This window comes from Drosophila simulans, chromosome 2R (assembly GCF_016746395.2).
Source record: "Drosophila simulans strain w501 chromosome 2R, Prin_Dsim_3.1, whole genome shotgun sequence".
Classification (NCBI taxonomy): Eukaryota; Metazoa; Arthropoda; class Insecta; order Diptera; family Drosophilidae; genus Drosophila; species Drosophila simulans.
The window spans coordinates 21129090-21150941 of record NC_052521.2 but is presented as its reverse complement, the minus strand read 5'-3'; the positions used below and the strand labels follow the sequence as shown (position 1 = coordinate 21150941).

Below are 21852 nucleotides of genomic sequence, written 5' to 3'. Positions count from 1 at the left end.
CATACAAATAATACCAACTTGCAATGTTTAATCATAAAAATCTTATAACTTATAAACGATTTTGAATTCTTTGAACTTCGCGCCTGCTATCGTTATCGATAGAAGTCTTGAAGACAGTCTTCAGTCGTTACCTTATAACCAGTTTTTGAGAATTGGTAGTGTAGTATGCGAGTTGTTTACATTGCATTCCGATTCTCGGTTTCTCACTGGCTAAAAGAAAGTGCTTGAAAGAAAGTTGTTGTTTGTGCCGTGGCTTTAACTATTTGTGTGTTTCCTAATCAAAATTAACAACTAACTTAAATATCGCAAAATCGAATATGTTCGAATATAATGGATGAATCTTTGTGTATCTGCATTCGAAGAAATAAATCACAGTCTTAAAGTCGAGAAGAACTTTCTTCACGGTTGAGGAAGGTAATTTATGCTAATGCATAATAAAATCATAAATATCATGATGTAATCGAAAGCGCGGGTTAAAAATGTGATATTTGATAGCTTGGATTGTAATATTAACCAAGAAGGTGCAGCTCAGTGACCTAGTTACTTTCCTTAGTGATTCTAGATTCAAGATTCAAGATGTACTATCTGAACAACGAGCCAGCGGCGCTTCCATCTCCCGGAAACCTCGCCCCACGGGATGTGCACTCATCCACTTTGGAGCTGAAGACGGTGTCTATAAATCCGGATGGTAAGTGGTCCGTAGAGGAATTTCACACATTTCGGGTAACAAGTGCACCTTTCACAGATACCTACACTGTTCAGCAGGCGATCAATGCCTTCGGTTTCGGATGGTTTCACGTCAAGCTGTCGCTATTGGTGGGGCTCTGCTGGATGTCCGACTCCATGGAAATGGCCATTCTCAGCATATTGGGCCCGGCTCTGTTCTGCGAGTGGAATGTCACCAAGTTCCAGCAGGCATCCGTCACAACCGTGGTGTTCCTGGGCATGATGTTGAGTTCCAGTTTTTGGACACAGCTGAGCAACAGATATGGCCGGAAATCGGTAAGGCTGGCTGGTAACCTACGCTAATAGCTACTCCAATGCCACCATTTTAGGCCCTCACTTTGTTTGGAGTGTTGCTAGTGCTGTACAGCATTCTCAGCTCGGTGGCTCCCAGTTACGCCTGGCTCCTGACCCTAAGGGGTCTCGTCGGTTTCGCCATCGGCTGCGTTCCACAGTCGTGAGTAATTCCATGGGCTAGGAGCTACCTCTCCACCTAAAACTTTCTTTAACCCAAAAGAGTTACCTTGTACGCGGAGTTTCTGCCCACCAAGCACAAGGGAAAGTGCGTCGTATTGATGGACGTGAGTACGTGCCCCCGTGTACTAAACCTTTATTGAATATATTATACTGGTTTCAGTGCTTCTGGGCTCTGGGAGCTTGCTTTGAAGTGGTCCTAGCACTGGTTGTCTATCCCTATTACGGATGGCGGGGTCTCTTGGCTCTTTCGGCTACACCCCTACTGATTTTTACCATCCTATCACCGGTAGGAATCCCTTGCTCTCTTCCGAAATCTCCTTAATCAAATTTAACCCACTGCAGTGGCTCAGCGAATCGGCTCGCTATTACTCCTACAACGGGCACAATGACAAGGCCATCAAGGTTCTGGAACAGGTGAGTGGCAACTTTGTGGAGTGTTTATGAATCTTAAAACCTTCGATTGCAGATAGCTCACAACAACAAGCGCCACATGCTGATGGGTCGGCTGATGGCCGACGACGAGCCCAGTTGCGCGGAGAGCTTCAGATCCCTGCTCAGCCCGAGCCTGTACAGGACCACCATCCTGCTGTGGTTCCTCTGGCTGGCCTCGGCCTTCTGCTACTACGGCCTGGTGCTGGTCACGACCGAGCTGCTGGTGGCCAGGAACAAGGAGAGCCATTCCAATGAGTGCGTCACCTTCATGACCTCCGACTTTATGGACCTGCTGTGGATCACCCTGTCCGAGTTTCCTGGAATACTGCTGACCATCAAGGTGGTCAAGCTGTTTGGCAAGAAGAAAACCATTGTCCTGCAGTACCTGGCGCTGGTTCTGTGCACCCTGGTGCTGATGTCGGTGGAAAGGTAGTAGTGGTGCACACTCAGCTGATCAACTGATAACCAATCCAGTCCTCCAATCCTAGTCGCTTCTCCACTTCCGTGACCCTCTTCATTGCGCGCGGCACGATATCCGGCATCTTCCAGGCCATCTATGTGTACACCCCGGAAATATATCCCGCCGCCCTGCGATCCGTCGGAGTTTCGGGCTGTTCCGTGCTGGCCAGACTCGGCGCCATGCTGACCCCATTCGTGGCGCAGGTGCTGATGGACTCGTCCAGGATTCAGGCCATGTCCACGTACGCAATCGTGGGCCTGCTGGCCTCCATAGCCTGCGTCTTTCTGCCCAGGGAAACTGTTGGCTACCACTGAGTGCACTGATTACCATAACTTATTACCTATTGCTATTATTAAACCCATTATTAGACCCTAGAAGCTGAGTGGATGCTTCATTCGGATTGCCTAGTTTTAGGCTTCGCGGGCTAGTAGTAATCTGTAATCTGTGTCTAGAATAGATTAAGATGCTTCTGGCAAGTAACGAAGCTCCTAAGGGGAAAGCTCTGGTCTAGCATTGGCATAAATACCCAGTTGAGGGAGGTGTTACTAACTACCCCGTTCGGGTTGGTCCAATTGGTGACTAATCTCAACTTTGTAGCCCCTCATTTCCCCTCATTTATGATTTCATTTCAGGTGACAGGAGGAAGTGCAGTTGCAAATTAATTAAACAAGCCAATATTTCAGACCATAAACATTGCGAATAACGTATGGGGCCGTATAAATAACTTCGTGCCCGCGCATATATTATAGTACTTAATTAAATATGTATGCTGGCGCACTCTGGGTGCCGAAATCTATGCGCACTCCTCTGACAGCCATAAACTTTCGGCATCTAAGCACATGGCTATGCACATGCAGATGCAGATGCAAGTGCAGATGCAGATGCATTCGCAGATACCGATGGGGATGCGGATGGCGAGTGCGAGGTGCATGTGCATTATTTTTAAATTGCGAAACGATGTTCGAGGGGAGCTTTTGTTGTGATCGGCGAATATCGATCAGTCGTACAGTTGTCGGGATGCAGTTAGAATCATTGGTATCCGCACGCAGTAGCCAATATTTCTCACGCGACCGCAGTTTAAATTTAAACCTATTCCACTTTTGAATCGGCCTGGCCCGCGGATTGGGCGGAAAATTCCCCGACTTTTCAGTTATGACAAGCGAACTCGAGAGTGACTAGTTTCCGTAGTTTTCGATACTGGGCTAGTGCCGATAATGCCTCAAATCCAGTGCGAGTAGTGCATTGAAAATTCGAAACGAAATCGCCCCAGTAATAAGTTATGCAATACATTTTCGAATTCATGCCAGTGAGTTAATCAAGTGTGTGTGAAGTCGAGTTAATCGAGTGATACGAAGTCTTAATACTCAAATCAGCCGGAATGGATGCCGTAAGTTATGCGTGTCCGGAAAATACACTATAGATCGGTCTCTATGAACATGTGCCAAATTTACTTATTAATACTTCTGGGCAACCAGATGTACATACATTGTGTGAGCAAAAGCTACAGTGGACGTCCTTGCTGGGAAATAGCACCTACTCAATGGATTTTTCCCACTTGGAACTGTGAATGTGTAACAAGATCATAACTGGTTAACCAGCTAGTGACGAATATGTGCGTCCTGTTTGTTTAGTTTGAGTGCATCAAGATGATGTATGATACTAGTGACCTTAAAACCGCAGGACCATCCAATAGTATCTTATACTCTCGCAAGTGAAAGCCTCCTTTGGTGCGAAGTGGGTGAGCGTCCATCTTGGCCACTGTGGTTCCACTGTGGTCTCGGATCATTGGCCCGAAGTGAAGAGCCCTGTTCGAGGGAGCGAATCGGGGGATCAGCTGATTCGGCTGCACAAGCTTTGCACTCAGTAAAATTGGACATCGGAATAAATAGCCGAGCCCGCGTGTCTATGTCAACGCAAAATAGACTTTCAGCTAGCGGGCTAAATATTGCTCAGCCACTTTTGTTTGTGAAACAGCGAAGTCGAACGCGTCAAAAGATCAAATCGATATCGCACCAATTGCATAAACCCTATAAACTCATCGAAAATAACGATCTATTTGGGATATAGTATCAGTGTTAAATTATCGAAATGGGCGATAGAAATGTGTGTGACCTACGGGAGTAGCTATAAAAAGAAAGTTCGTACTTAAGATATCGGTTCTACCCAGCAGGTGGCGGATATCGTGTTTGTGAGTCGCGACTACCAGGCTCAGTCGCTGGCCACGGACGAGATCAGCGTTTCTCGCGGGGATCTGGTCGAACTGATAAGTTCGAAGGCATCCGAAAAGTCAAGGTGAGCGATAGAGTTCATCGAGAAGTGGTACGGTACTCCAGTGGGTGAGTTTTCCAGATGCTTTGTGCGAATGTTCGATAGCGGGGACTCCCCCAAGGAAGGCTGGGTGCCCATCGAGATACTAGAGTTCAATCCCACCATGAGCAGTTCGAATGGCAAGGAGAGCGGCGATGCGGAGTTCAGGAAACTGTAAGGACTTCAACTCACTCCGTCCAGTTGGACAGTAGATACTAGTTGTAATGGCCGTTGTAGAACCATTCTCAGGGAGCTGGTGGAAACCGAGGAGGAGTTCTCCAGGGATCTGCTCCACGTGGTGGAGAAGTACATCAAGGGCATCGACAAGCCGGTGGTGCCGCGCTCCGTGCGGGACAACAAGGACATCATATTCTGCAACTTCCTGCAAATCGCCGAGTTTCACAACAAGTAAGGCGCAGACCGGGTGAACTGGAGTACACGAAGCTAACACTTGGATTTCTAGCGTGCTGAAGGAGGGCCTCAAGTGCTACAGCAACCAGCCGAACATGGTGGCCAAGACCTTCCTGCGCCTGGAGCGGGACTTCGACAAGCATGTGGTGTACTGCCAGAACGAGCCATTGGCCCAGGACTACCTGGGCTCCAGTCCCGATGCCAAGAAGTACTTTCAAGTGAGTATCGAGTATCCAGGGTATCCAGACTGCTCTCTCCTTTTCATTCTGCCAAGTCGAATGACGAACCAATGCCCGACTATTGCAATTGTGGGCAGAAATCAAAAGCAATTGAGAATTGAATAAACTGCGAGGCTGAGCAAGTGTGGAATCGTCTTCGAATATTATGCGTGCGCTGTGTGCGAGAATCGGTTTATTTTTAAAGGCAGACGCTTTCGAATCCAAAGCTTTTGCAGTTTTCAGTTGCTTCCGAGTAGTGTTCGCGGTCGTGTCGTGCTAATTACTCATATACGTAACCGTTTCGCCTAAGGTACTTCAAGTTTGGACCCTCTAACTGGACCCATCTCCACCTAGTCCCCCCACTTCGAAATCTGCACTGCATGCGGATAACAAACCCCTCCATTCAGTGAAATCCTGACCGCTGTGCAAGTCCATTCAGTTGAATCCACCTGTCGTGGAGGAACTCCGCAGCCGATCAATCGAGTTGCTGGAAAAGAAATCATTTTCGAATCGATCCGTGAATACTTGTGACTTTTCGCCCGTTATGCAACATTTCCGAAATTTTACTGTGCGAGAGTGTATTTATTAAAAGATACGCCAATACGTATACATTTATAAATATATGCATGCGAACAATTTTTCCTCAGCCCACATATTCCGACCTCAGATCTAAAAGTGTTTAAATATATATACTGGCGAAAATATTGTAACATTGACTTTAATGAAATTCATTTCGAAATTGGTTCAGCAGTGAATATTCGTGGTTGGTGAATACGAGCATATGAATATGAACTGAGCACCCAGCTCATTCATTCTCGCAGAGTGAATAAAAAACGAACAAACATTTCAGTACCAGTATTCATTATACACATATGTATGTGCATACATACACACACGCGTATAGCCTTCCAAAGCGAAGTACAAGCATACATATAGACAATCATTCACCGACGCACGCACACGTATCCGTTTTTGCAACAAGTGATAAATTTTTAAACATCGTTCCAAAAATAACCCCAAACGAGAGAGGGATCGAGAATGTATATGCTCGCCAGGCGGTGGGCGGTGGGCGGTGGGCGGTGGGAAGAAGCAGCCACAAGCGGATGCAGAAAACCACCAAGTCGCGACCCACCAGAAGATTTGTTGTTTCATTTCATTTGGAACTTTCGGGGAGGGGGAATGTACACATAGTCCAGTGACCTTGCGGAATCTGACCATGGAGCATCCATACTAAAGCACCTGTTCTTACCTTGCAGGAACTTTCGAAACAACTCGGAGACGACAAATCTCTGGCAGAACATCTCAAGCTCCCCATCCAGCGGATAAACGACTACCAGCTTCTGTTCAAGGTTTGCCGACATATCCGTACTCCCGTGTTTAGTGTCTAGTGCTAGTCCGCTCCGATCTTAGTTAAGCTCATCCCCGCGCCTCGCTTGATCGCCAAGTTGCTAAAGACCTTGATAATGTTTGTTTTCGCAGGACTTCATTAAGTACTCGCTAAGCTTGAAAGAGAACGTTAAAGACTTGGAGAGGGCCTTAGAGTTAATGCTTAGTGTGCCGAGTAGAGCGTACGACAATAGGTTTCTTTCCAGCATCGAGGGCTGTCGCGGCAACATCTACAAGTTGGGCCGCCTGCTCCTCCACGCCTGGTGCAACGTGGTCGACAAGGAGGGCAAGGCGCACGAGCGCTACTGCTTCCTGTTCAAGTCGCGCATCCTGGTGACCAAGGTGCGCAAGATATCCGAGAACCGATCCGTGTTCATACTGCAGAACATCGTGAAGCTGCCCCTCTGCAACATCGAGCTCAAGGGCGACGAGAAGCAGATCCACCTGAGTCTGAAGGCGCCGGAGGCCAACTCGTTCCTACCCATTGACATAAAGCCACACGGCCCCGAGGCTCACTTGACCTGGTTCAACGAGATCTCTAGCCACATCAACCAGGACGTCACCTTGCAAGAGCACAACGCCGACGACCTGAAGGTCGACGCGTCCCAGATCGCTTCCGAAAGCGAGCTAATCCTCCATCTTCCGCAACGGGCCGAGGCCCACGATCCGAATCTCAGTGTCCGACCCTCTGACGTGGCAGAGAACTACTTCCTGAGCAAGGAGACCAAGGAGCGCCTTCAGCACGAGCAGCAGGAGCTGCTAAAGCTAGAGCAGGAGGCCATTGAGCTGTACAAGAAGCAGCAGTCCTCCAAGTCCGTCTCCAGCAAGACCGAATCTGTGGAGATCACTAGCTCCCAGGTCAAATCTAGCTCGGAAGTCCGTAAAGTGGTATCTCCACCTCCTCCGCCACAATCTCAAGTGAAGGAGGTTACTCCAGTGAAGGTAGTGTCTTCCCCACCACCTCCGAAGGAGATTACTCCTGCGAAGGTAGTGACTCCTCCACCACAACCGCCAGTGGTTACTTCACCAGTAAAAGAGGTTGCTCCTCCACCTCAACCCACTGCGGTTGCTTCTCCTGCTAAGGAGGTAACTCCTTCGCAGCCTGAGCCTGTCAAAGGTCCCTCTCCTGTCAAGGAAGTCCGACAAGAACTGCCCTCGTTAGCTTCACATTCCAAGGAAGTCGAAGCTTCAGTCGCGACAGAGATTCGAGAGTCTCTAACCGAAACCAGGTCAACTGTAGTCGAATCAGGCCAGTCAAGTGAGATCAGAGAGGAGATAGTAATCACAGAAGAGAGCTCCCTAGAGGGTAAGCAAGCCGAGGCTCTCGAGCGAGAACCGTCACCATGTTCGATTCCAAAGATCCAAGTATACCGACCTGTAGAATGCGAAAACCCCGTGGTAACCAAGCACAAGCCCATCGAGCTGAAAGACATTGTGGGCTACAGCGAGTCGCTCCGGGACGGGGACACCGCTCCCGCGGGTGGATCGCAGGGCCGCCAGCAGGGCTACTCCGCCAACATAACCGACCACGCTTCACTAACCATCTGGAATAACCGGCTAGCCAACATCGCCGGCGATCGCAGCGGGGCCAACCAGCACCTGCAGCAGTCTGGTCCCCCGCCGCCGCCCATTCCACCCAACTTCACGCGCATGCCCGGCTTCTTCCAACCGCTTCCACTAATCGCTTACGAGACCACCATCGAGATACTAATAGTCAAGGCACGCCCCCCCTCGCCGCCGCCTCCGCCGCCGCCCACCATCAAGCGCGTCCTAGTCCATACTGAGAGTCTAGAGCAGAAGACGCAGAACTTCTTCGAGGGCATCTATGATGCGGCCTCCTCGGACACATCGCTTCGCAATGCCAAGCAGAAGATCCGCAGCATCAAGAGCACGGTGCTCAAGTCGAAGGACTCCACCAACTATGCCCAAGACACTGTGCAGAAGGCCAAGGCCCGCGACTTCCTGCACATTTTCACCCCGCCCGTTAAGAAACGTCCCATTTACGAGATCGTTGAGGAGCCCGTTAATATCTTTGAACTTGAAGGCGACTATACCGAGTCTATTGCTGACGATTTCAGAGAGCCAAGTGCCGATTTCGAAGCCAGGGGCCAAAGCGTCGGTGGTATGGATGATTATTATTCTGGCTACTCGAGGGCTTCAACACGTCGCTATGAAAGTAAGTTGTCACGACCGACCGATCGGACCCATCGGTCCGGAGTAGTTAACATGCATATGTATGGATGGGTTTGTGGAATCCATCCTCTGATGACCGTGTTGAATGTGCGTTGTAAAGCCAGTTAAACTCAATGTCTGGGATCTGGGATCTTCGATGTGTCGTAACTATCCATCAACTCTTTGCAAGACCAGTCAGCCTACACATCGGTGTACTTCATGTGATTCACTTCTATCATCTACACATAAATCCGTTTAGTTAATCGTAAATAACTTTGTTTAAACTATTCTTCATGTGTTACTCTTCATTGTTTACACACGTTGTTTTCTTTACAAATAACACTTTATGTGTCTACCTGTTTTCCCACATTGAATCCCAAGTCTATCCCATCCTTGCAAGTTCCTGTTTAGAATGAGAATTGGTTGTCAACGAGGGGTTCTTGGAATCTCTGGATCTCGAGATTTCAGGAACGCCTCTGTCTAAAATTGAATATTCGGTTTTGGTCAACTTCTAATAAACTTTTCCGACTCTGCTGGCCATCCGTAAAGCCAAAACTCGGGACTACGACCGGGGAACCTCCTATGACAGCACCGTCGAGCGATCGCAGTATGGCATAAGCTCCAGACGGGATCGCAGTTCCGTCGACAAGGTCGAAGCCCGTTCGTCTCTGCTGGCCACCGGACGCACTGAGAGCCGTGCTGCAAGCCGCGCCGAAAGCCGAGCCGAGAGCCGTGCCTCCTACTCTGTGGCAGAATCGCGTGCCGGAATCCGGTCATCGTCCCGTCTCCAAGAGGATCGACCCCTGCGCTCGGTCGACAAGCCAGTGGTGGTGAAGATGCTGAAGAGCGTGCAAGTGGAACGTGAGTTTATCGCACATGCAAGTTCAAGGGTGTGGTTTTAAGCGATTGTGTTTACTGCCCGGTTAGCTGGAGAGACTGCCCACTTTGAGATCCAATTCAAGGATCAGCCTGGCTTGGTTACTTGGCTGAAGGACAACAAGCCCCTGGAGGATCGTTTGGCTGACAGAATCACCCAGACTGCCGCTCCCATGAACTCCTATCGGTTGGACATCAAGAACTGCAGGTAAGGCACCCACGTTGTCTAATTTAAATGTAAGTGACTTAAATGATTTTTCGAACTGGTTCCAGTGAGACCGATGCGGGTACCTACACCATTCGGGCCCAGTCTGCATCCGAAACGACGACTGTGTCGGCACAACTGGCGGTTGGTCAAGGTAAGAGTAGATTTAGGGAGCGCTTGAAGCCATGAGATGACTAGCCCATTTCCCGTGCAGCTCCTGGTCATGATGAAACCAAAACCAATACGGAGCCAGCCTTCCTGGTTAGCTTGAAAGATGCCGAGATGATCGAGAACACTCTCTTCCGTTTCATGGTCAAGATTATAGGGGATCCCAAGCCTCGCGTGAAATTGTGAGTTTAAAACTTACCTTTAAATTGGGCTATAAATGAAATGTTATTCCCTATTCCTCTGCAGCTACAAGGATGAAAAGGAGATACTCGAAACCAATGACAGGATCCAAATTATTCGGGACAAGGATTATCTGGGTTTCTATGAGCTCGTGATTGCCGACGTGCAGAAGACCGACGCAGGAACCTACTCCTGCAAGGCCACCAATAAGCATGGTGAAGCTAACTGCGAGGCTATCGCCACCACAGTGGGTGAGTCAAGTTCAGGTAGTCCAATAAATATCTGGTAATTAAAATTTCGTAACTCCAACAGAGGATAAAAATCCATTTGGCGCATTAAGCGGCCAAATTCTGCCGGCTGGCGAGAAGCCAGTCTTCCAATGGAAGCGTAACGGCGAGGAGTTCGATCCCGAGGAGCGGTTCAAGGTGCTCTTCGGCGAGGACGAGGACTCCCTGGCCCTGGTCTTTCAGCACGTGAAGCCCGAGGATGCGGGCATCTACACCTGCGTGGCCCAAACGTCCACCGGCAACATCTCGTGCAGTGCCGAGCTCTCGGTTCAGGGTGCCATCCAGACCCTAAACCGGGAGCCCGAGAAGCCCACCCTGGTGATCGAGCACCGCGAGGCGAACGCAAGCATCGGCGGCTCGGCCATCCTGGAGCTCCAGTGCAAGGGCTTCCCCAAGCCGGCGGTGCAGTGGAAGCACGACGGTGAGGTCATCCAGGTGGACGACAGGCACAAGTTCATGTACGAGGATGAAGAGACCATGTCGCTGGTGATCAAGAACGTGGACACCGTCGACGCCGGAGTATACACCATTGAGGCCATCAATGAACTAGGCCAGGACGAGTCGTCCATTAACTTGGTAGTGAAAGGTAATTACTTAATCATCCCCAAGGGAAAGTCCGTTGGTATGGCTTTATTTGTATTATTTTTAAAGCTCATTGCAATTATAAACGACGTACTAATCTTAAAATCCCATTAAGCTCCCCCGAAAATCAAGAAAATCACGGACATCACTTGCTCGGCCGGTGAGACCATCAAGATGGAAATCGAAGTGGAGGGTTTCCCACAACCCACCGTCCAGGTGACCAACAATGGCAAGGACGTGACCGCCGAGAGCAACGTCAAGATCTCCTCGAGTTCCATTGGCAAGAGTCTGGAGAAGGTCGTTGTCGAGGTGAAGGAGATCAAGCTGTCCCAGGCAGGCAACTACTCCATCAAGGCCACTAACGATCTTAGCCAGACCTCGGAGTACTGGAGCTGCACGGTGAAGTCGAAGCCGGTGATTGTGAAGAACTTCGAGAGCGAGTACATCCACGGGGAGAAGGAGAACGTCCAGATGACGGTGCGCATCGATGCCTATCCGGAGGCCAAGCTGACTTGGTACCACGACGAGACCGAGATCAAGATAACCGACTCCAAGTACACGGTTAGCAGCGACGGCAATGCCTACACCCTTAAGATTACCGGAGCCACCCGTGTGGATGCTGGAAAGTATACCGTGAAGGCCACCAATGAGCACGGATCGGCCACCAGTTCCACCCAGCTGCTCATCAAGTGCGCTCCAGAGTTCACTCATAAACTGAAGAACATCACTGTGGCCGAGGGCGACTCCAATGTGGAGCTCGTGGTGGGTGTGGATGCCTATCCGCGGCCGCATGCCAAGTGGTACATCGATGGCATCGAGATCGACGAGAAGAGGAACGACTTCCGTCACGTGGAGGAGGGCAATGACTTCAAGCTGATCATGAACCAGGTGGCCACCAACATGCAGGGCAACTACACCTGCAAGATCATGAATGACTACGGAAAACTGGAGGACAACTGCGTGGTGACCGTCAACTGTGAGTAGTCGGAACCACCTTACCCTATGTATCTAATCTCTATTTCAATTTCAGGCAAACCCAAGGTTAAGCGCGGACTCAAGAACGTCGAGGTCCAGGAGGGCAAGTCCTTCACCTTGGAGGTGGAAGTGTACAGTGAACCGGAGGCCAAAATTAAATGGTAAGCAAGTGAGCAATCCTAATCCGAAGCTTAAGTAACCTGCGGTTGTATCCAGGTTCAAGGATGGCCATGAAATCTATGAAGATGCACGCATCAAAATCTCTCGGGACACCCAGCGCATCGAGAACTACTATCTCACCTTGAATCTGGCCAGGACCGAGGATGCGGGCACCTATGAGATGAAGGCCACCAACTTCATCGGCGAGACCACCTCGACGTGCAAGGTGGCCGTTCTAAGTGAGTATACATTTTCGAAGATCCACGGGATTCTCCAGCAAAGTGAAAGGGAACAAGGGCTATAGGCGAATGGGAGTGATAACCATATGTATTTCGCGACACCCGAATTTTGTCATTAAACCTAATCTCCTGTCTCCAATATGAAATTCTGATGCAGCCAGCGAGGCTTTGTCTCTGGAACAGACCGTAACAAAGACTTTGATTGCCACCACCGAAGAGCCTGAAGAAGGGGGTAAACCAAACCATTTCCAATGCATCACTTAAGCACCACTAAAAATACTCGGGGAATGCCATGAATGAGAACGAATCGAAATAATTCTAAATATAAACGAATTAACCCTGAAATGACAAATAACCAAGAAGATGTCGCAACAATTTCATATGCACGCCCATTGTAAATATCATCATGAATAAGAAAATCATTTCATGTCACATTTAACACAACCACCTAACTTAAAGTGTACAGAGAATATAAATCAAACGACAGCCTCTAACAAAGTGTAAGAAACGTGAATATGTGAATGAATTAGTATCTAAGTGGACTGATTTGAATAATTGCACGACGATTGGGGAACTAAAAACCGATCCTTGAGTTTCTCAATCTGCGTTGAACTTTTTCACTTGACAGCTGTATGCTCATGCCATAAGATATCTCACATCCATAATGAACTACGATCATGTGGTGGTTAGGTAGTCAGTAGGTCCCATTGCGCTCCTATCTGACCTGTAAGATACCAGTTACTGCGGATGTTGTAAGTGCTGCACTGCCGAAACTAATCCTACGAATGATCTATGCACCATGTACAGAAATCTAATAGCACACTCCTCTGAGATGCACACAGATCCTGATACCAGTCTTGCCTTATAGCCGTTCCCGAAATCGTCCACGTCGATGTCTTCCAGCAGCACAGCTACGAAAGTGTGCCCCTCAAGTACGAAGTCATCGCCACGGGCATTCCCAAGCCGGAGGCGATTTGGTATCACGATGGAAAGCCCATCACGCCGGACAAGCACACCGCTATCACCGTCGATGGGGTTCGTTTCTAACCAGATATTTCAACTCTTGCGATCTACTTCATATACTGCAATCCCTTAGGACCACTACAAGCTGGAGGTGCAGTCCCTGGATCTGGTGGACGCCGGAGAATACAAGGTGGTCGTGCAGAACAAGGTTGGCGAGAAGTCGCACCAGGGCGAACTTTCTCTGTCGGGTAAAAGGACTTTCCCAGCTCTATTACCTTCCTTTCCTTAAGTCATCCTGTTTTGTAGGCATCGCTGAATATCGCAAGCCCATTCTGACCCAAGGTCCTGGACTGAAGGACATTAAGGTCAACAAGGGCGACAAGGTCTGCGAACCGGTTGTGTTCACCGCTGATCCCGCCCCTGAAATCGTCCTGCTCAAGGATGGTCAGCCCGTCGTGGAGACCAATAACGTCAAGCTGAAGGTGGACAAGAAGGACGCAGAGAACGGATTGGTTCAGTACACCTGCACTCTGAACATCCTGGAAGGTAATAGCTGCACTAAAGCTATCGCAAGGGATTTATATAACTGATTAAATTGCAGCTGAGATCAAGGACTCCGGACGCTATGAACTGAAGGTGAAGAACAAGTACGGCGAGCTGGTCACCAGCGGCTGGATCGATGTGCTGGCCAAGCCGGAGATCTCTGGCCTGAACGACACCAAGTGCCTGCCCGGCGACACCATTTGCTTCGAAGCTCTGGTCCAGGCCAATCCGAAGCCAAAGGTTTCCTGGACTCGTGGCAACGAGAACCTCTGCAACCATGAGAACTGTGAGGTCATCGCGGATGTGGACGCCGATAAGTACCGCCTGGTGTTCCAGTCCGTCTCACCCAGCGAGGATGGCAAGTACACCATCACGGCCACCAACAGCGAGGGACGAGCCGCCGTGGACTTTAACTTGGCGGTGCTGGGTATGGACTCATCCCTGGAGTGGAATCTTTAAGCCGCTTGATTCATATTCTATTCTTTCGCAGTGGAGAAACCCACTTTCATTGTGCAGCCCGAGAGCCAAAGCATCCACGACTACAGACCCGTTTCCACGAAGGTTCTGGTGCACGGTGTTCCTCTGCCCACAATTGAGTGGTTCAAGGACGACAAGCCCATCAACTATGAGGCCATCAACAAGCCCGGCAAGGATAAGCTGTACGCCAAGGAGGACACCAAGAAGGGATCCGACCAAATCGAAAGTGTGCTGGACATCAAATCCTTCAGAGAAAACGATGTGGGAGCGGTAAGACTTCACTCGATTGGTGACCTTATGAGGTAGCTAATGGACTCAACTCCCCAGTACACCTGTGTGGCCACCAATGAAATCGGAGTGACCAAGGCGCCCTTCAAGTTGGCTCTGCTGTCCCTCGCACCCAGCTTTGTGAAGAAGCTGGACAATGCTCTGGACGTGCTGCAGGGTGAACCTCTTGTCCTGGAGTGCTGCGTGGACGGAAGCCCCCTGCCCACTGTCCAGTGGCTCAAGGACGGCGATGAAGTCAAGCCTAGCGAAAGGTAGTTATGCACTTAATTTCCTTTTCATTTTCGGAATCCTGCTAAACCTCCAATTTAGTATTAAGATTTCTACCAATCCGGATGGCCTGGTGAAGCTGGAGATCAACAGCTGCCAGCCCAACGATTCTGGAGCCTACAAGCTGATTATATCCAATCCTCATGGCGAGAAGGTGGCTCTGTGTGCGGTGGCCGTTAAACGTAAGATTCCAAGGAAAATTACTTCAAAAAGGACATACACTCATATATATACACTCACCTTTAGCTGAGGAGATGCAGCCGAAGTTCCTGAAGCCCATCACCAGCCAGACCGTTGTCGTCGGCGAGCCCCTGAAGCTGGAAGCCCAGGTCACTGGATTCCCAGCACCGGAGGTCAAGTGGTACAAGGATGGCATGCTGCTGCGCCCAAGTCCGGAGATCAACTTCATCAACAGCCCCAATGGCCAAATTGGCTTGATGTGAGTACAGGCAATATGAATTAGGAATGGTACTTATCCTCTGACATTCCTAATGCAGCATCGATGCTGCACAGCCATTGGACGCCGGAGTCTACAAGTGCCTCATTGCCAACAAGGGCGGCGAGATCGAGGGCGTGTCCAAGGTGGAGATTGTGCCCAAGGAGTCGAAGCCCGTGTTTGTGGCCGAGCTGCAGGATGCGTCCAGCATTGAGGGCTTCCCCGTGAAGATGGACATCAAGGTGGTTGGTAACCCGAAGCCGAAACTTCAGTGGTTCCACAACGGCCACGAAATCAAGCCCGATCCCAGCCACATTGCCATTGTGGAGAATCCCGACAATAGTTCAAGCCTCATCATCGAGAAGACTGCGCCCGGTGACTCTGGATTGTACGAGGTGATTGCTCAGAATCCCGAGGGATCGACCGCCTCCAAGGCCAAGCTTTACGTGGCTCCCAAGGCCGATGAAACGGCTACGGAGGAAGCGCCCCAATTTGTGTCCGCTCTGCGGGATGTAAACGCGGATGAGGGTCAGGAGCTGGTGCTCTCCGCTCCGTTTATATCGAACCCCATGCCCGAGGTGATTTGGTCAAAGGATGGCGTAACCCTGACTCCCAACGAGCGCCTCCTGATGACCTGTGACGGCAAGCACATTGGGCTGACCATCAAGCCAGCCGAAGCCGCTGACTCCGGAAACTACACCTGCCTGCTGGCCAATCCGCTGGGCGAGGACTCCTCCGCCTGTAACGCCAATGTTAGGAAGGTCTACAAGCCGCCAGTGTTCACTCAGAAGATATCCGACCAGCAGCAGGTGTTCGGCAACAACGCCAAGATCCCCGTGACTGTTTCTGGAGTCCCCTATCCGGATCTGGAGTGGTACTTCCAGGACAAGCCCATCCCCAAGTCGGAGAAGTACAGTATCAAGAACGACGGTGACCACCACATGCTGATTGTGAACAACTGCGAGAAGGGCGACCAGGGCGTGTACAAGTGCATCGCCAGCAACAGGGAGGGCAAGGACATTACCCAAGGACGCCTCGACATCGTCAACGAGATGTAAGTAATCCTTTGTGCCCCTGAAGTATCCCTGTAAACTAGCCCTCTCTACTTTGCAGTAAAAAGCACTCCCGATCGGAGCCACCAGTGTTCCTCAAGAAAATTGGCGACTGCGACATCTACGAGGGAATGGTGGCCAAGTTCACGGCCTGTGCCACCGGATACCCGGAGCCGGAGGTCGAGTGGTTCAAGAACGACCAGAAGCTCTTCCCTTCGGACCGCTTTTTGATCGATATCGAGCCCAACGGCCTCCTGAGGCTGACCATCAAGAATGTGACCGAGTACGACGTGGGCCGCTACTCCTGCCGCATTTTCAATCCGTACGGCGACGATATCTGCCATGCTGAGCTATTCTACGACTGTAGGTTATAATAAATCCGCTCCGAGCTATGATTAACCAGCCTCCCGTTGCAGCTCTGGATAGTCAGCAGAAGCCCTTGGAGGACCAGTACACCGATTTCAAGAAGTACAAGAAGTCTGGTGCTCCTCCGCCGTTGTCGGAGGGTCCAATTATTTCACGAATGACCGATCGCGGACTGCTTCTGTCGTGGAATCCTTCGGTGCCATTGACTCCGCGCTATCCCATCACCTACCAGGTAAGTGGCTGACGCATCGAACCCACACGCACAAGACTTATCTTTCATTGACGAACTCCAGATCGAAATGATGGATCTGCCTGAGGGGGATTGGCGTACTCTGAGGACGGGAGTTCGCAGCTGTGCCTGTGATATCCGTAATCTGGAACCATTCAGGGACTATCGCTTTAGGGTGCGAGTGGAGAACAAGTTCGGTGTGAGCGATCCCAGTCCATATACCCAAACCTACAGGTGGGTGAGCATAAATTTATTTGAGTTCCCATACTAAATGTCCTTCTTTGCAGGCAAAAACTGGTGCCAGATCCACCAAAGACCTACACCTACCTGCCTCCAGGCACGGACTTCAGGCCAGAAACCTCGCCGTACTTCCCCAAGGACTTTGACATCGAGAGGCCTCCACATGACGGCCTGGCGCAGGCTCCTCAGTGAGTATGGGTGTATATCTATGTTTTGTGGTTCCTATAGCTTTCTTCAATTTAGATTCCTGCTGCGCGAACAGGACATCAGCTACGGCGTGAAGGATCACAACACCGAGCTGATGTGGTTCGTCTACGGCTATCCCAAGCCCAAGATGACCTACTACTTCGATGACATGCTCATAGAATCGGGTGGCAGATTCGACCAGAGCTACACTCGCAACGGACAGGCCACGCTCTTCATTAACAAGTGGGTTTTAAGGGATTACTTTTGGGTACATCCATCATCACAACATCTGATTCTCATGTTCCTCCAGAATGCTGGATCGCGATGTTGGCTGGTACGAAGCTGTGGCCACAAACGAACACGGAGAGGCTAGACAGCGCGTCAGACTAGAGATTGCCGAGCATCCCAGGTTCCTCAAGCGTCCAGATGAGACCTTTATCATGGCCCGCAAGAATGGAAGGATCGAGGCCAAGTTGGTGGGCATTCCGCTGCCAGAGGTGCACTGGTTCAAGGACTGGAAGCCGATTGCGGACTCCTCTCGTATCAAGGTACAGCACGAGGGAACGCTATAGCTAGTGGCAGTTTCCATATTAATTCACCTTGGAATGCTTTCTACAGATTAGCTCATATGACCCGGATATCTACGTGCTCTCTATCCACGACTCCATCATCAAGGACGGCGGCTTGTACTCCATCAGTGCCAGGAATATCGCCGGATCCATTAGCACTTCGGTAACAGTGCACATCGAGGAGAACGAGGATCAGTATATCTACAAGACCTACGGCAGACATCCCTACGTGCGCTCCAAGCAGCTGCGCTACCAGGACAAATACGACATCGGGGATGAACTGGGCCGTGGAACCCAGGGCATCACCTACCACGCCGTGGAGCGATCCTCCGGCGACAACTACGCAGCCAAGATCATGTACGGAAGACCCGAGCTGCGGCCATTCATGCTGAACGAACTGGAGATGATGAACACGTTCAACCACAAGAACCTGATCCGTCCATACGATGCCTACGACACCGACCGCAGTGTGACTCTCATCATGGAACTGGCCGCCGGCGGAGAGCTGGTCAGGGACAATCTCCTTCGTCGCGACTATTACACGGAGCGAGACATCGCCCACTACATCAGGCAGACTCTGTGGGGCCTGGAGCACATGCACGAAATGGGAGTGGGCCACATGGGTCTGACGGTAAGAGATGTTACATACATAGCAACAGTGCCATCGTTTAACCACCTCGATCTTTCCTTGCATTACTGCAGATCAAGGATCTTCTGATCTCCGTGGTCGGCGGTGATATCATCAAGGTGTCTGACTTCGGACTGTCGAGGAAGATCAACAGGCACAATCTGTCCACACTGGACTACGGCATGCCCGAGTTTGTTTCGCCCGAGGTGGTGAACAAGGAGGGAGTCAACTTCTCCCACGACATGTGGACTGTCGGCCTGATCACCTACGTGCTCCTTGGAGGCCACAATCCATTCCTGGGCATCGACGACAGGGAAACTCTGACCAAGATTCGCGAGGGTCGCTGGGACTTCAAGGACGAGATCTGGACGCACATTTCGGACGATGGACGCGACTTCATCAGCCGCTTGCTGCTTTACAGTCCCGAGGAACGCATGGATGTGAAGACCGCCCTGAAGCACCCCTGGTTCTTCATGCTCGACCGCCCAGTCTACGACCACGACTACCAGATCGGAACCGACCGGCTGCGCAACTACTACGACCACTTCAGGGACTGGTATGCCAACGCCTCCTGCAAGAACTACTTCCGCCGGCGTCGCCTCAGCGGCTGCTTCCAGCATCCGTCCAAGATGGTCTATCCCCCGGGTCATGTCTACACGCCGGAGAACACCCCGGAGCCCCTGCCGGAGCCAAGGATCCGTGCCAAGCGCGAGGAAGTGGTCTCCAAGTACTTGCATCCCGACTACGAACTGGGTCTCATTCAATCGGAGAGTCAGTAAGTACATGTTGGAACTGAAGGCGTATCATCTCGTAACTGCTCTCTGCTTCCTATCCAGCTACCAATACGGACCGGATACCTATCTACTGCAATTGCGAGATGTCAACTTCCCGGTGAGATTGCGAGAGTATATGAAGGTGGCCCATCGCCGATCGCCGTCCTTCGCTTTGAACGATTCAGTGGATTGGTCGGTGAGTAAAGGGGGAATGGATCCATATGTGAATGTGTCTAATTGGGCGTGTATTCGAGCAGCTGCCCGTGATCCGCGAAAGACGTCGCTTCACCGACATCATGGACGAGGAGATCGACGACGAACGCACACGCAGTCGCATCAGCATGTACGCGGCCAACGAATCCTACTCCATCAGACGTCTGCGCACGGAGTTGGGACCCCGGCTGGATGAGTACACCGAGGCGGACGCCATGATCGAGACCCAGCGGGAGGGCTACCCGCCGTTCTTCCGTGAGAAGCCGCAGACCATTGCCATAACCGAGAACCAGCCCAGCCACATCCACTGCTTCGCCGTGGGAGATCCCAAGCCTTGTGTGCAGTGGTTCAAGAACGACATGGTGCTGACCGAGAGCAAGAGGATCAAGATATCGGTCGACGAGGACGGACGCTCCATCCTGCGCTTCGAGCCGGCCCTTCACTTCGACGTGGGAGTCTACAAGGTGGTGGCCCGGAACAAGGTGGGCCAAACTGTGGCCCGTTGCCGCATTGTGGTGGCCACCCTGCCCGATGCCCCCGACTCGCCCGAGATTTCTGCCAACAGCGGCACCGAGATCCTGCTCCGCTGGAAGCAGCCTCGCGACGACGGCCACTCCACTGTCCTCTGCTACAGTCTGCAGTACAAGCTGAGCAACTGCGATGCCTGGACCACGGTGGCGGACAACATTGACCACGAGTTCTACTTGCTGCACGACTTGCAGCCCAATACCAACTACCAGTTCCGCTTGGCCTCCAAGAACCGCATCGGCTGGAGCGAGATGGGCATCCCGGTGAGCGCCTCGACGGTGGGCGGAGATGCCCCCAAAATCCACATCACCAAGGCCATGAAGCATTTACAGCAGCTCACCGAGAACGGGCATCAAGTGGTTCCCGAGGAGGAGCGCGTCCACACCGACTACCACTGCGAGCGGGAACCGCCTAACTGGGTGACAGACTCCTCCGTCAGCGACAAATACAGCTTCATCTCGGAGATCGCCCGTGGCGAGTTCAGCACCATAGTAAAGGGCATCCAGAAGTCCACCGACACCGTGGTGGTGGCCAAGATCCTGGAGGTGACCGACGAGAACGAGGACAATGTTGTCGCTGAGTTCGATAACTTCAAAACGCTCCGCCACGAACGGATCCCGGCTCTATTCAGTGCCTACAAGCCGCTGAATGTGCCCATTGCCATCTTTGTGATGGAGAAGCTGCAGGGCGCCGACGTGTTGACCTACTTCAGCAGCCGGCACGAGTACTCCGAGCAGATGGTGGCCACTGTGGTGACCCAGCTACTGGATGCCCTCCAGTATTTGCACTGGCGTGGCTACTGCCACCTGAACATCCAGCCGGACAACGTGGTCATGGCCTCCGTGCGCTCTATTCAGGTGAAACTGGTCGACTTCGGATCGGCCAAGAAGGTCAACAAGCTGGGCATGAAGGTCACGCCCTGCGGCTCCCTGGACTTCCAGCCACCCGAGATGATCAACGACGAGCCCATATTCCCGCAGAGCGACATCTGGTCGCTGGGAGCGCTGACCTACTTGCTCCTGTCCGGATGCAGTCCATTCCGCGGAGCCGACGAGTACGAGACCAAGCAAAACATCTCCTTCGTGCGCTACAGGTTCGAGAATCTTTTCAAGGAGGTCACGCCCGAGGCCACGCGCTTCATCATGCTCCTCTTCAAGCGCCATCCCACGTGAGTACTCATGGCTGTCATCTATGTACATCTCAATGACTCTGTACCTGTACACTTTTCTTTTGAAAATTCAGAAAGCGGCCATACACCGAGGATTGCTTGGAGCACAGGTGGCTCATGTCGTCGGACTACATGGTCAGGAAGCGCGAGCGTGCCATCTTCCTGGGCAGCCGTCTCAAGGTAAGCAATGAAGGTAATCCATGTTTGGCGTAATGCTATCTCCATTCCACCACCAGACGTTCTGCGACGAGTACCACGACCTCAAGAACGCCTCGGCTACGTCCTCCAAGGTCCTGAACACGGTCGCCGGCGGACCTACCCCTACTCAACTACTTCGATCGAATAGCATCCAGGAGGAGCTGCTCACCACATTTTAGTCAATTAGCTGCGAAGTAGTGTTAAGAGGAATGTTGTTTTTATTTCTTGTATATATGGAATATATATAAGTGTACAACATGCAAATTCTATATATATAAATATATTATCTGGTTAATTAAAGCGAAACTATTCAAATTCAACTGTGCTCCACTCAATCAATCAAATGAAAACGGCCTTCGGTGCTTGAAATAGCATATCGTATTCGGGTGTTCATAAAAACAATTTTTCAAGTGGGCGTTATAAACATATTCTTTCTGCTTGTATGAGAACATGCTATGATGATTTAGAAAA

The 21852-nt window shown here is 51.0% G+C and overlaps 2 protein-coding genes across 11 annotated transcripts; both read left to right on the top strand.

Moving 5' to 3' along the window:
* Positions 1-128: 128 nt before the first annotated feature.
* LOC6735992 (synaptic vesicle 2-related protein) lies at positions 129-2469 on the top strand. Of its 2 annotated transcripts, none has more exons than XM_039291656.2 (9): positions 129-414; positions 563-688; positions 746-1002; positions 1056-1180; positions 1241-1304; positions 1361-1486; positions 1543-1614; positions 1667-2061; positions 2121-2469. In XM_039291656.2, the coding sequence occupies exons 2-9, from the start codon at positions 577-579 to the stop codon at positions 2404-2406; spliced, it is 1437 nt and encodes a 478-aa protein (XP_039147590.1). In that variant the 5' UTR covers positions 129-414; positions 563-576; the 3' UTR covers positions 2407-2469. The 2 variants fall into 2 exon arrangements, with proteins under 2 accessions (XP_039147590.1, XP_016029361.1); XM_016181246.3 differs by having other exon boundaries at positions 554-688.
* Positions 2470-3086: 617 nt separating this feature from the next.
* Positions 3087-21701, top strand: LOC6735991 (obscurin). 9 transcript variants are annotated; one of them, XM_016181248.3, is made up of 38 exons: positions 3087-3479; positions 4263-4384; positions 4442-4573; positions 4637-4807; positions 4863-5028; positions 6285-6377; positions 6508-8590; positions 9136-9447; positions 9514-9670; positions 9736-9821; positions 9882-10017; positions 10082-10266; positions 10328-10888; positions 11000-11860; positions 11915-12020; positions 12076-12257; positions 12415-12489; positions 13126-13292; positions 13354-13468; positions 13527-13766; positions 13822-14190; positions 14254-14510; positions 14568-14779; positions 14838-14977; positions 15042-15234; positions 15293-16285; positions 16345-16646; positions 16700-16881; positions 16943-17112; positions 17166-17306; positions 17362-17547; positions 17615-17852; positions 17923-18504; positions 18576-19276; positions 19338-19470; positions 19532-21183; positions 21258-21363; positions 21420-21701. In XM_016181248.3, exons 1-38 carry the CDS (start codon positions 3471-3473, stop codon positions 21558-21560), a joined length of 12657 nt encoding a protein of 4218 aa, XP_016029354.1. In that variant the 5' UTR covers positions 3087-3470; the 3' UTR covers positions 21561-21701. The 9 variants fall into 9 exon arrangements, with proteins under 9 accessions (XP_016029354.1, XP_016029355.1, XP_016029353.1 ...); XM_016181249.3 differs by having other exon boundaries at positions 4260-4384; XM_044922360.1 differs by lacking the exon at positions 3087-3479 and having other exon boundaries at positions 6508-7720; positions 7796-8590.
* Positions 21702-21852: the final 151 nt, after the last annotated feature.